The sequence below is a fragment of the Cyclopterus lumpus genome, chromosome 18 (assembly GCF_009769545.1).
Source record: "Cyclopterus lumpus isolate fCycLum1 chromosome 18, fCycLum1.pri, whole genome shotgun sequence".
NCBI classification, from domain to species: domain Eukaryota; kingdom Metazoa; phylum Chordata; class Actinopteri; order Perciformes; family Cyclopteridae; genus Cyclopterus; species Cyclopterus lumpus.
Window position 1 is genome coordinate 12672371 of NC_046983.1, and position 13816 is coordinate 12686186.

A 13816-nucleotide genomic window follows, 5' to 3' on the forward strand; every position below is an offset into this window, starting at 1 on the left:
TTTAAGTGTTATTAGCTAAATATACTTAAAGTATCACAGGTATTAACATTCTATATTTTCAAATGCATCAGTGTGTAGTGTAGCATTTTACTGTTGAAGTTGGTTTAGAAGATGGAGCCAATTGTAATATATATACTCTTGGGTAGTTTAATCGTCCACAAAGCATATTCTAGAGGCGCATCCTGTGTTTATTTTTACAAAGCATCATATTCTATATTAATTTATGTAAAATCTTGCAAAGTAACTAGTAAGTCAGATAAATGTAAAAAAAAAAATACAATGGAGTAGAAGTATTGAGTGGCATGAAATGGAAATTTGAAGTGTGTACTTAAATGTACTTTGTTCCATCCCACCACAGAACAAGAGTCGCATTAATCAAACGCACAATCCTTAGTTTGCCGCATCTTTATTTTTAGCAACCATAATGCATTGTAGAAGATATATAAAACTGTCAACTCTGTTGCATCAAGTCCTGTTTGAAAAAAGAAATAAACAAACACACAGCTATCAACAAATTTGTCTTTTGTTATAAAAAGAAAAGGGTGTTGTAACTCCGTTGTGAACGTACTCAAGTCTGTCGTGGTCCTCGCCCAAAATGGCTATCAAACTTCCAAAGGAATACCAACCAGAGGATCTCTTTTGAACTTTACCCCTCCCGAAAATAATGCAAATTAGTAGTCCTCCTTTTAACATATTTTGTTTAAAGCAATAAGCATATCAACACGTTTACCGACGAGACAAAACAGGGGAAAAAAAAGAAGCTAAAATCAATATAAAAATACCACTTTCTTTGGGCCAATGTGTAATTCTGGCTTGTTTGGGCAGACGCAGATCCAGTCTCCCACATGAAGGCGGGTTATTTAGGGACGAGTGATGGAGGCAGAGGAAGTTACCGGCACAAAGGGGCCCAATATGTGGCGTGTTCCATGAAATTATTTTTTTAATAAATAAAAAAAAGAAGAAGGAAAAAGCACTAAAAATGTATCTTCACACTCCGGAGGCGTTTTCTGATGTCAATATGGTAGCACGTTACGATCCACTCTCACATTAAAATTCACCCGAACATACTTGTAGGAAATTGTTAAACAAATATTGTACATTGGAAATGTCACTACAGTGGCAAACGTTATGTGCCGACTAGATAGGTAGAATTGACGACATGACGTCGGCTGTAGCATGGGGAAGTGGATTTCATTTTTTTTTTTTTTTTATTTGCTGAGAGTCTCACAACACACTGGATTGGATGGAAGGCGTGTACATCCGCTGGTAATATTTAACCACAAGCTTACACAGACTGGTTGAAATTATTCTGCCGCTAAAATAGTAGTCAGGTTGGACCGACTGTGGCCCAAACTCTTCATCTGGACCACATCCTTCAGACGTCTTCATGCTCAAGGTGGACTACGATAGGATGGAAGATAAGCACGTTCCCAAAACGGAAGCTAGTCTTGGCCTCTGTCAACCACAAAGGAATAACCATGACATGGAAATGAAATCAAGAATAAAAAAAAAAAAAAAAAAAAAAGGTGGAGAGGGGGAAGTGAAGAGAGGGAAGAAAAAAGTGAAACAATGACATCACCTACAATAGAAGAAGTCGTTTCTCTGGATGTTGGCAGAGAAGAAAAAAAAATGATAATGTTTTTTCAATGAAAAGTTTCTCTCCCTCTTTTTTTTTTTTTGTTCCTTCTTTCCCCCCCAGTCAATGGTTTGCTCCACTTGTCCTCTTCTTGTCAGAATCATTGTCCCTCCATCTTGTCAGGATTTTGGGGTGGGAGCAGGTGGAGATGGCAGGCGGGGTGGGGGGGTCACAGGGTGAGCTTGCAGTGACAGAGTTCTTTGTACATTTGCCTCCTCAGCCGCGGCATATCCAGTTGGCCAAAGATGAAGGGCTGCCCGAGTGCCAGACACTTGCAGTACTGCAGGACGGAGGAGGGTTAGGGTCAGAAGAAAGGAGAAAAGGGAACGGGGTTATTGGCGTTACGGAAGTCAGTCAGGTGTGTGTTCCCATGATGCTTAGCGTTCGTATAAACAACATGAACAATCAGGGCTCAGAAAAGTGCTTGTTTTTTGTGTGCCACAGACAGACTCAGATTGTTATGACGACTGTCTGACAGAACGGTGACATCACAGACACACAGAACCAAGTTTCACATGTATCCCAGAGAGGAGACGCTCACCTGCAGCACAAAGGCCCCGCAGTCACTGTCGTTGTTCTGACGACCCACATTCTGCAACAAGCAACCGGTACGTCAGCCACGCGCAGAGCAATTGTCAAAATGCATAACAGAGCCATAGAATAACAACCCACTTTGGTAAATGAGTCAACTAAATACGTTTTTTTTAATTAAAAAAACAAAAGCTCCTCACCATTTTGAAAAAGCCCTTCCATCCCATCAAAAAGTCTTGTTGGTCTTTTTTGATGGCCTCCGCTTGCAGATACTTAAAAATGTGCTGGAAGAAACAACACAAGGTTTACAGGGGTTTCTGTATATGAAATACATCTTCACTGATGTTTTATAATTAAACCGTTTGGACTGACGACAACTGCAATGTAATATATTAGATTATAGCTTTGGAAACATATAGGGAGCTTATTTGATCGCTCCAGACATAACAACAACCGTCTTCCCACCACAAACATCGATCCTCTACACAAATATGTGTCAGAGCAGGTATGAAAATAGGACCATTTTAAAGTATGCAGAAGATTCTGTTATTTATGGTGTTGTGAGGAGTCCCATCTTCAATTAAACATATCCCAAACTAAAGACATGATAATTGATTTTAGAAAACATGCCGACACACATGAGGTCGTATCCATTAAGGGTCAGACAGTGGAATGTGTGCAATCCTACAAATATCTTGGGACAATTATTGACCCAAAACTGAATTTTGATACAAACTGTGAGGCCGTGTGCAAAAAGGGGCACCAGTTTTGTTTGAGGAAACTGTCATATTTCATATTGCCACATTGACAAAACCATGATGACCTTATTTTATCGTGCTTTTATCTTTTTCTTTGGTTTCATGGTTTGGAGGCCTGTCTTTAAAGAACAGAAACTCTCTATACATCAGATTGTGAAAGGGTCTAGCAGACTGATTTGTGGCTTTGTGTACTTTTAACATCATGTCTGTCTTGTTGTCTGTGTTGATTGTAATGTGTGTCGAGATGAATGCCTCCCTTTCCATTGCAAACCAAGTCTACCTCCGGGTACAAATAAAGTAAGCTGAACCTGATCCGGGTAAGTCGGAGTTCAAAGACTACAGCTGGGATGCTTCTTGTTTATTTAGAGGCGTTTGAATGGCTTTCACCTCTCATTGATGTTTTCATATATTTAACAAATGAGGATGTTTCCCTCTGCGGGTTTAAACCACTATTAGAGTGCGTTGTATTTTCCAACACTGACCAATTCCAAGCCCAACACGAAATATGATGCAATCCCAATTCAATGTTGTTGAATCGGTTGAATAATCCTCGAGCATAAAGGCCTCGGTGTTGACGTCGGGTCCTACCTTTGGGCAACGTCTGTTGAGTGTCCGCTGAGAGTCGAAGTAAGTGATGGCTCGACGTGGAATGTCAACACTGACCAGAGACCAGTGGACCTCCAGGTGGATGGGGATCAACAACAGATCCTTCTGAAAAATGTCAACCTGAGAGAAGGAGAGTACGCAGAGAGGAGGGAGTAAAGGCAGAGATAACACATGTAAACAAAGCTTCAGGGTCTTAAGAGAAATTCATTGCAGGGCGCCCCACCAATCCACCACTAAAGAGGCCATAACACACTTCTTCTACGGTGTGGACCCTCTGCTTCCTCTCACTGAAAGGAGCCGCTGAGGAGGTTTGGGCGTCTGACTGAGGTCACCACTCCCACCTGGAACTAATGTACGTCCTGTGTGAGCCAATCACAAGTGGGCAGCTCCAAGTACGGGTGTGAAAGCACCGAGGATGCTTTGAGGAACGTGTTGAGATGAGATCGCTGGGACAACAAACTGGTGGTCTGGGCGGCATGCGGCCACACATCCTTTCAGCATTGTGTACAGGTGTGTGTGTGTGTGTGTGTGTGTGTGTGTGTGTGTGTGTGTGTGTAGGATCGCCTACTCAACTGATGTCCCCTGTGTAATGAAATTGCATGAGCAGGCTTTGTCCACAACATCTGAAAATTCCGAAAAGCCCGTGAAGATATATTAGGAGATCTGCCCTCTCGTGTCACTTCCCGGTGACAAAATCCCCCACAAAAAAACAAGTTGGCGACCACTAAGAACAAAGAGGGTGACGGCCAAAACGGAACAAATGGGGCTGTCCGTTATTCTGAAGCAACAGCTAAACTCTGACAATAATGCTGTTTCTTTTATTACTATTCTTCTATATAACGCCTAAACAGAGGGGATCAATGAGCAAGAAGAAAAAGTCATGATATGATGATCACTTGACTAATCAGGTACGCCGTAATCTTAACAACTGTGTGGCAAAAAGCTTGAGACCATCCACTGAAAAACAGATGAATGTAACTGCGAATACGGGGTCTGAGGCCCTACTTTGTCATATCAAATGATATGAAGGCTACATATTTACATTTAACAAAAAGCACAATTGCCGAGCACAGCCGGATGGTGAAGAAAATCCATTAAGACACTTACATTTTTTGTCCACCGTTTGACTCCATCATAGCCTTTTGTCCTCAGCTTATCATAGAAGAAGCTGTTGAAAAAGTGAACCTGAGGGAACGAACAGAGAAATACAAAGAATTAGGGTTTCAACGCGGCTCCATGAAGCCAGTCTCATGGCTTCCGTTTCATCCGGCTGACAACCACACGCCATACATTCATACGCAACGTCTCAGGGCCGACATTTTCAATCCTAACCCTCGGCTCGGCAAAGCAAAAGACGGACAAGTAGACGGCATCCTCTAGGGGCCGTGAGTGTGTCGAAGTGATGCATGTTATTCTGGAGTGATGGGCTATATTCTGTTATGCTGCGTTCACACCCAAAGCGGTGGGAATCTTTCGTGCCAATAGATTCCATGCAAAGTCACGAATGGTGGAAGCAAAACAATCGCCCGACGCCGAGTTGCAAAAGCCAATCAGCGTTGGGACGCTCCGCCCGTCATCACCGACGTCATGCCGTTGTTGAATCTAACTGGCTGCTGCGACTCTCGTAGCGCTGGAAGCGGCAGACGTAGTCGGTGAAAGTCACCGAGCTGTGTGAGCCTAACGGGTGATGTTATGAACTTAAACACGAGGGCGTTAGATGTTCCGACGCTTGTGGGATTTACACAACAAGTATTAAGCTGAAATAGTGGTTAATTTTTCCATGGTGGATGGCGGAAATGATAACCGATAACCACGTCCCCTCTCTGGCGCGAATGAAGCGAATAAACAACAAATAGTTGGCGAGTAAAGCGTTGTGAATATTCGCAATGCTTTTGGTGAGAAGGCAGCATTAGACATAACATTGATTATAAAAACATATTAGCCACTATATTTTACTCAACTAATTTAATTAAGTTTTAATAGTTGTACTGTTTAATAGGCTGTAGGACAACTTTAATTGGGTGTTTACGCCAAGCTTAAGGTTCCTCTGAACAATTTGATGTCTGAAGGTTTTAGTTTTTCTTCCTCACCGAAGACGTTATACTACGACATCAGTAGAGAGCCCCTTTAATGAGCCATTGGAAATGTCTCTTTTATTTCCTCACCTTCTCGGGCACAGAGTCCATGACCAGGTCACCGTACATATTCATGATCTGAATAAAACAAACAAAAGGGGGGTTACCACATTTAAAAGAAACACCTTCAAAAGTGACATCGTAACTTTTCTGATCAGTGACTACAAAAAGGTGACATTTAACCTTTAATCCATTTAGTCTATTTATTGGAATAAAACAATATATCTACGCCGTCTGAGATGACTTCTTGTATCTGTAAAGACTAGAGTTTGTCTAGAGGCTGCTCTTGTGCATCCTTCACAGGAGGAAATAGAACACTGAAAAGTGTTTCAAAAAGCAGAGCAGATTAATTTGGTGTGGCAGGAGACACAAAGACCTCCGGTTTCTAAAGCATTTAAAACTAAATTGGCCATCTCTGTAAAATACTCAGACATGTCAATAGTGCTTTTATCAGTGAACTACTTGCGACATGTCTGAACTCTGATCAGGAACGCAGCATGTGCCTAGTTACAGAAACTCAGGTGCCATGCAAAAAGACAAATAATTTCAAAGAAACTCATGAGTACATCTGAGGTCTACACAAGATGAAGTGTTGCTTTTGTGCGACTCTTTGTGGAGGAGATCCGTTTTACAGATCGGACTATTAACTCTAAAGGATCCGGCAGCACACTCTCCTCCTGGTATTAGTTAACAAAGCAGCCCGGTGTGGCGTTCTACCTGGTCGTTGAGCCAGTTCTGTCCATACAGAGTGCCCAGGTCGTCCATGGTCAGGACGTGGCGTTTGTAGTTGACTCTGAAGGTTTTAGCCAGGGCGGACCCCGACGAACGCTGGAAGGATTGTATTAGGTGTTGGACCACTGCTTTCCTATTGGACAACAGAGCACACACATTAATCTTTAGTCTTCCATCGAACACGAAGAGTATCTGTCAGTTAAATTTCACCTTTAGGTGCACTTCCTCCAACAGTACGAAGTAGCTCATGCAACATAAATCAAAGCGGCATCCGATTGGCTCCTCTGATCTTTATAGAGCTAACTATTTCAAACCAATATCTGCCGATATCCATCCACAAAGAAATATAAAATAAAAAGACATTTACAACACAAAACATTCAAATGTAACGGATGCATTATCTCAAAATGTGGCGGCAAAGCTCATCGAGTCAATGGAGCACCGGAGTAAAAGGACTCAACTTACATCACGACTACTATTACTGATTTTTGTCTTCATCTGCAATTTCTGGACATTTTGAGCATCACAGTTTGACTTTAAATAATACACCAACACATAAAAAGGCCTGAATTGACAGATTTTCTTCAGTAACACACTTGAGACGTAAACCCTACATTTTAATATTGTTAACCAATGGAAATTACACAAGACAAATTGTAACCTACAGTGAATCATGAGTTTTGCAACACTGGTTGAACAATGTTACTTTTTAAAAATAAATGTCAATATTAGTGACAAAATGATGTGATCACTTCCAATTAAGTCAATAGAACAAAAATAACAAGGATCGACCGGAAAACATTTGTGAGCAAGAAAATTAATCATGAAAATAAAATAAAAATCATAATGAGAATCAGTTCCAGAACCAAAATAATTGTGTCCAACCAATTCCTCAGTTAAAACCAGCCAGCAAACTGGAGTGAAGCCGATGCGGAAATGTCTTAAGACCTGTGTTCTCTCTACTGACCAGCAGGTTGTATAGAAGTCTATGAGAAAATGACTCTAGTTCTCTTAAATTATTCCCTCAGTAAACATTGAAAACATGAGTTGATTGTCTCAATCTCTAGTTTTAAGGCTTCTTCAATACAGCATGATGTTCATTTAGTAAATCATGGTCGTCACTCCTCCAGATACCAAATATGGTCACTTTAGTTTATTGGTAATAAAAAAAACATGGGGACCGCTGATAGGTGACGTCGAAATCGCCGAAGTCAAGGCTTCAAAACATCAGTCCACAAACATCACCATGACTACATGCACTTATTATATACGCTCTGTGATTCAAACGCCATCGGACCACACAGACGGAAGAAGAGACCAAACACTGTGACTGACCTGTTAGGCTGAGAGAAGCTCTCGCTGAAGATGTCCTGGAGCTTCTCCACGATGTCGTCCACATGGATGGGGATCAAACTGCCGTACTGCTGGAGGGACTCTTCAAGAATACCTTGACAGAAGACATTAAAAGATATCAAACCATCATCATAAATGGGGCCGATGGCAAACATGAGCCAACAAGCCAGCGCCTGTGATCCCTACCTGTCACACAGCTCATGTGTTCCTCAGTAAGGGCCAGCTCCACCGGTTTGACCTCCATGTCCCGTCTCCCTCTGTCCTCTTGCTTAGCTGGAGAGCAGCCGTTCATCAACTCATCTGCCAGAGAGAAGGAACCAAATTACATGCACGTTTCTTTTTTCCCCCCTCTATGCAGTTATTTTTTTCCCTTTTATGCAATTTGGTGATGGTCAAATATTGCGTAATGGTATCACGCAACTCTGTTAATTGTGTGAAATCGCAATTAAGAAGTTGGGAGGTGGAAGAACTGGCCGCTGTGAAAGAGGACTTGAGTTTGCCAGTGTTGTTTGCTTTCCCATAGCTGACAGAAATGATTCCTGATGCGCAATATTTTAGTAAGCACCAGTAGAGGAAACCTTTACCGCCTCCAACCTCTTCCATGTTGGGCTTTTTAATCAAAGTTCTGAAATGTGTGTAAAGTAGGCAAACTCAATGCGCCGCATGTGGATGCATCTGCTGCTTAAAATACTACAAAGCAAATTTGCTATACACTGCACTGTCAAGCTGCTTGAACAATTGAACTCTTTTTGTGAGCCGTTTTTAAAGATGTACTAATTATGTTTTTGCCATTTAATGCGATTTGACAAATATAGAGCTGTGCCATTTCAAATACATTCTGTTTCACTAGCCTTCTTTAGAAGTGTAGTGTGTCAGTACCTCTCTCAGACTCCGTAAACCTCTCATCGTTGCTGTCATCCTCTTCATCGCTGTACGGCGATTGCAGATACCTTTTTATCCTCTTCTGCTTGTCGTACCGACTGTGCCTCCACCCTCTGCGGCTGCTCCGGTGCCCCTGGGAGCACATCCACTGTGCCCGCTGGCGCCAGCTCTTCCAGTGCTTGCTGAGCTGAAACCCAGGGCCGCCGTGGAAGCGCAAACGCTGCCAGCGCCGGAGCCTCCGCAGAGCCCTGTACCTGCTGAAGTGAGACCTGAACAAGTCCCCCGCTTGGGCCTGGGAGACGGCGGTGGCCTGCGCAGTGACGTCACCACCCTCGTCCGCCTTCTGTTGTGGTCCATGGTGGTGGTGTGAATGAGGGTGCTGCGTGGACTCAGAGGGAAAATCTGGAGTCTCCCACTCCAGCACCGGCTGGTCTCCTTCAACCACAACCCCGTCCTCCTCCTCCTCTTCCTCCTCTTCTTCGTCATCATCCTCCTCATTGTTATCCCAACCCTTGCCTTCAAACTCTACCTCGTCCTGCAGATTGTTGTTTTCTTCTTCATCACCCATTTCCTTGATCCTCCTCATCCCATCCTCCTCCTCCTCCTCTTCTTCTTCGTCATCGTCCTCCACATATTCGCCCGTCCACACCTTCTCTTTCTGCCCAAGTCGGAGGTGCATGGGGCTGGGTACACTGTTGCCTGACACAGGGACTATGAGGTGGTCTCCAGGAATCCCACCTAAACAAAAACATGAGCAGTGATCAACTGTGTCGGCTGTGTTCAACCATGAGCCATCGTGACCTAAAAATATTATCATTATTATTATCACGATGCATTCAAATGTAACATTTCACAATTACGTTTTGGTGAGAAACTTAAATTCAAATAAATCCAGAAGATGTTCTCACAACAATAAATAAATACTACAGCGGCATTTATGACCCATTTAACTTCCTAACGGTAGCTCCAAGCAGCTTATATACATCATTAAAACTACTAATGACAAGATCATTTTTTTAATTTTTTTAAAATCACGTAAAGTACAATGTTTTGTTTCCTAATTACACAATTTGAATTGTGTATTTTTATGGAAAAAAACTATTATAGATGATTTTTAAAAAAGAAAGAAGAAAAGACCAGCTGCTATAACAAAATCAAAACAAAAAGGATCTGTATTAGCCAATTGGGATCATCGATGATGTGCATTTGATATAGGCTGCAAAAAAGCACAATATGGGGATCTATAAAGTTATGTACTGTTATGTAAATCTGTGACCTGATCCCAACCGTGAGATTTGTATCCATTGCGCCTCTAATGTCTTTAATAAATGTATGGTCATCTGAAACTGACTGGTGCTCTTGTTACCTCAGAATGAAAGGGAGGAGGCCCTAATCGCGTCACTGACGCCAATAAACATTAACTGCAGCAAACATGCTCCAAACTGCTCCTTGACAGTTCACTTTACTTTTACAATCATGCTTCTCAATTAACAGACTGTTGGGATTTGACATCACAGAGCAGTAAATCATAACTGGAAAAAACTAACTATGAAATGTTTGGCATATTTTTTTGTAAAGCAAATAATAATGTTATGAATAAAAGACAATTATTCTGTCGAATGACTACATTATCAAATTCCGGTTGTACTTTAGTTCCTTGAAAATTCTGAAGACTTAACTTAATTAGACTCTTTAGATTCAGTGAGCAGATTTGATACTGAACTTGGATTTGATGAAATGTTACCCCAACCACCAGCCGTATGATGCCTACCTCCTCCTGTGTCGTCCTGCCCCACGGCGGTCAGACCCAGGTCTCCCTGCCAGCGGTTCTGGGCCAGGCTACCGCCACTGTCTCGCATTCTCCACGGACAACCCACGACCTGCGCCAGCTCGTCACCTGCAAACAGAAACAAGCTTTACTTCCTGTAAAAAAATTAGAATATGTAAATGCTGAACAGGACTTTTAAAAGCTGTTCCACAGCGCTCCACACCAGTTACATTGGGGATTCATCTATAGGATTGAGATTTCTCTGAAGTGCACACATATATCACCCAATCACTCACCCACATTGTTGTAAGTGAATGAACCAAAAGGTCAAGTTAAAATTCCTTTAAAGCAGTCGTCTTGGGAACCATTATTCAAGCTACATTCATGTATGGTACCGGTGGAGGAGTGGAGAAAGAAACCCACACACTAGTAATGTTTAGCCTCATCTATAACCTCTGGATTCAGTCACACGATTTGGGGGGGGGGGGTGGGGGGGGGGAGATCTCACAACTTCAAACCGGTTCGCCCGAGGCAACAAACCAACATTTCAATTGATGGATTTAAGTGGAGAGAATAACAATGGAGAGGGGATCAAAGTCCCCTTTCGAGATGTAAACCGCTGCTCGGTATCCGGTGGGTTCAACAGCCACCAAAGCCCCTCTCGCGCCATCGTTACCGCTTGTTCCAACGACTGCAGCGCCGAGACCTTCAGTCGGACCAAAGCAATGCGTTAATTCGCATAAACGTGGGGTTGCTTTTACGTGGATCAAAGCCTCCTGGTCTCACTATCGGAGGCTTAATCCTGTTCTCCAGGTGTCCATCCTAGAATACGCGTTGCGGTCCTCTCACACCTTGTCCACCGGGGACTCCTGTTCCCATGTGCACCTGGTCACAGAGCGGATATGTAGTGTAGCGTGCCAGCTAGCCCGGGTGAGGGACTAACAGAGCATTGGGATAACAGTCCTTTATAATGGTGTGTAATGTGATGCGGCCTGTTTGCTGTGCACAAGAGAGTCTCCATGGTGAGAACAACCTATTCCGGTGCAGGAAATAGTCCTTGCCGAGGCTAGCTTGTGCGCGTTGAGCGCTAGCAGCATCGCCGTCACAGCTTCACCGCTTAAAAGAAAACCGCATTTCACGCAAAAACCCTGTTTATTCCACCACCACGTACGGCCAAAGCCCTCGCGCCCCCATTATTATCAGTCTGAAACCACGAGAGTTCCCCAAGAACCCGTTGTCTCTTCATGCTAACGTGTTAGCTGGTTAGCCATGTTGTCGTTGGCTAGCTAGGCGATAGGTGTTAGCAATAACATCACACAACGGCCGGCTCACTGGGCTCCTTGCCTAGCTAGGTGTCGGTATAGCTTCCTTACCGTTAGCCTGCAGAGTTATATGAATGCGTGTCCAGCTGCGTCCGACTCACTGTTGGGCGTGTTTAATTTTCTCTGGGTCTCGAACCAAAACAAATGCTAATTGATGTTGAACCTCATTCAATGAAGTCAGGTGTGGAGCAGCCAGATGTCACCTCCTTGAGAACTTTGATTTCGTTGAGGTCTTCCGGTTCAGAGAAAAACTAAAACACTCCACAGGAAGGAAAAAAACGGCGGATTACAGTTCGCGGTGAACATGAAATCGAGAGGGAGAATCGATTTCAATTGATATGGTCTGTGGGAAACGAGGGCTGAGCGGAGCCGGATCACTGCAGATTTTTTCGCTCTCATGTGAACTACCAACAAGTCCGTCGCGCAGCAATGGCGTCATAGAGAGTGTGTTTTAAGTGTAGCCTTTTGGTTTTGACCCCTAATTTCAGTCTATTGCAGACAAAAGAATGTATAACAAACTATTTTGGTGGGTTGAATGACGTGAACACAATCAGCCTCGTCTTCTATTTATTTTGTGCATTTTCTTCCCTGATTTCTGATTTAACACAGTTAAACATTCACATTATTTTGCATTCCCTGATATGTCATAGCCCTCTATTGATGAGTTCATAAACGTTTTATGTTTTACCAAAATATCAACTGTGCTACTAAATGCAAACATTACCAACATATTAATTGTTAGGTCGGTAGACAGCTTAATTCCCTTTACCTTCAACCCTAATAAAGATCTTGCTATACCATTGTTAAACTCATATTATAAATTGTAAACCTCTTTATGCCAGTAGATTAAACATTGGTTTCAATGACGTCATCTCTATGAAACAATCAGGATGTATTTAAAATCTTCACACTGATCATCTTTTGCCTTGTTCTAGATTATTCTATAACTTGTGTCAGACCTTTTAATACTTAAGAAGAGACCCTTCATTACATTGGTTTTGGTCACAACTTCAGAAACATTTTATAATGATACCAATAGTAATGTTTTCTTATCAGAGGGGTACCTCCCCCTTTTACCATCCGGAATCAGAATCAGTTTGCACATACAAGGAATTTGGCTTGGTGATTGGTGCAAGCGCCACTCATGCCAGCAATGAGTTCATCTCAAAAGGAGACAATGCTCTTTATATTAGTCGTGGTTTCAACATTCTAAAAGTCTTGCAATTCTTTTCCAAACCTTTGGCCTCAGGAAAAACTCAGCTAAAAGCAGAATACTGTGCAGGAGTCATGGGGAGCACTCAAGGTTATGTGCATGGCCCCCAGTTTCAACCTTGGTGCCTTGGTATGATAACTACTCAAATGGTTTACCCTTGTGGGCAATGAATCACAGGAATGCCATGAAAAAAAGGTCTAAATGAACTGCCCTGGCAGTCACAGGCCCCAGAAAATGATGACCGGCCTCTTCTCATTCCTACAACCCACTTTAATGATGTAGAGGCCAAAGCAGTCATCTGGTCCCCTCGATGTTGAGGACTCATCGTTGTTGTTGTTGCTGAACTGTCGAACCTCACAGACTGGGGTCTGCTGTTGGGACGTCCCGTATCCAGTTGCACAGGGAGGTGTCGGTGTCGAGGTCAACAGGTGTGTTGATCACTTTGGATGGTGTTGAATGCCGGAGTTGATGAACACGTAGACGTTAATCTGCAACACTGTTTTAATAGAACTGCAGAAGTGTATAATTTTTCAATCCAAAATGAATAATAATAGTTGGACTCTCTTGTTGCTTATAGTATATTAACTATTGTATTGTTAAGTAGCGAGGAGTTGTATTCAATTTGTAAGTGAGACTCAGTTTGACTAATTCTAATTTACACTGAAAGAAAAAACTGTAAAGTTCTAATGTATAGAATGAGGTAATCAGCTTGTTTTGACCATCCTGAAGATAATTTTTTCATGAGTTTTGTAGAACTGCTGTCCAGAAGATGGCAGCATATTTCAGAACTGGTTATGTTGCGCACTCTAGCAGCACATGGTAGAATTATGTGACAGGAACGACAAGACATTCTTTGGCCACAATGGAAAAAGATATTTAT

General features: G+C 42.6%; 1 protein-coding gene across 1 annotated transcript; it reads right to left on the minus strand.

Annotated features, from left to right (window-relative positions):
- Positions 1 to 1194: 1194 nt before the first annotated feature.
- LOC117747821 (sentrin-specific protease 5-like) lies at positions 1195 to 12146 on the minus strand. Its single transcript, XM_034557303.1, has 12 exons — positions 11775 to 12146; positions 10405 to 10530; positions 8631 to 9371; positions 7938 to 8051; positions 7734 to 7845; positions 6384 to 6531; positions 5697 to 5744; positions 4639 to 4716; positions 3514 to 3651; positions 2368 to 2451; positions 2178 to 2228; positions 1195 to 1916 (listed from the first exon to the last, which is right to left on the minus strand). The coding sequence occupies exons 2-12, from the start codon at positions 10490 to 10492 to the stop codon at positions 1806 to 1808; spliced, it is 1713 nt and encodes a 570-aa protein (XP_034413194.1). The 5' UTR covers positions 10493 to 10530; positions 11775 to 12146; the 3' UTR covers positions 1195 to 1805.
- Positions 12147 to 13816: the final 1670 nt, after the last annotated feature.

What these genes read in the sequence shown, in the direction of transcription:
- LOC117747821 (XM_034557303.1), bottom strand. Translation starts at nt 10,492, where the DNA reads ATGCGAGACAGTGGCGGTAGCCTGGCCCAGAACCGCTGGCAGGGAGAC. An exon ending in GCAGGACGACACAGGAGGAG is followed by an intron (nt 9,372 to 10,404) that starts GTAGGCATCATA and finishes GTTTTTGTTTAG; the next exon opens with GTGGGATTCCTGGAGACCAC. An exon ending in GCGGGGCCTTTGTGCTGCAG is followed by an intron (nt 1,917 to 2,177) that starts GTGAGCGTCTCC and finishes TCCGTCCTGCAG; the next exon opens with TACTGCAAGTGTCTGGCACT.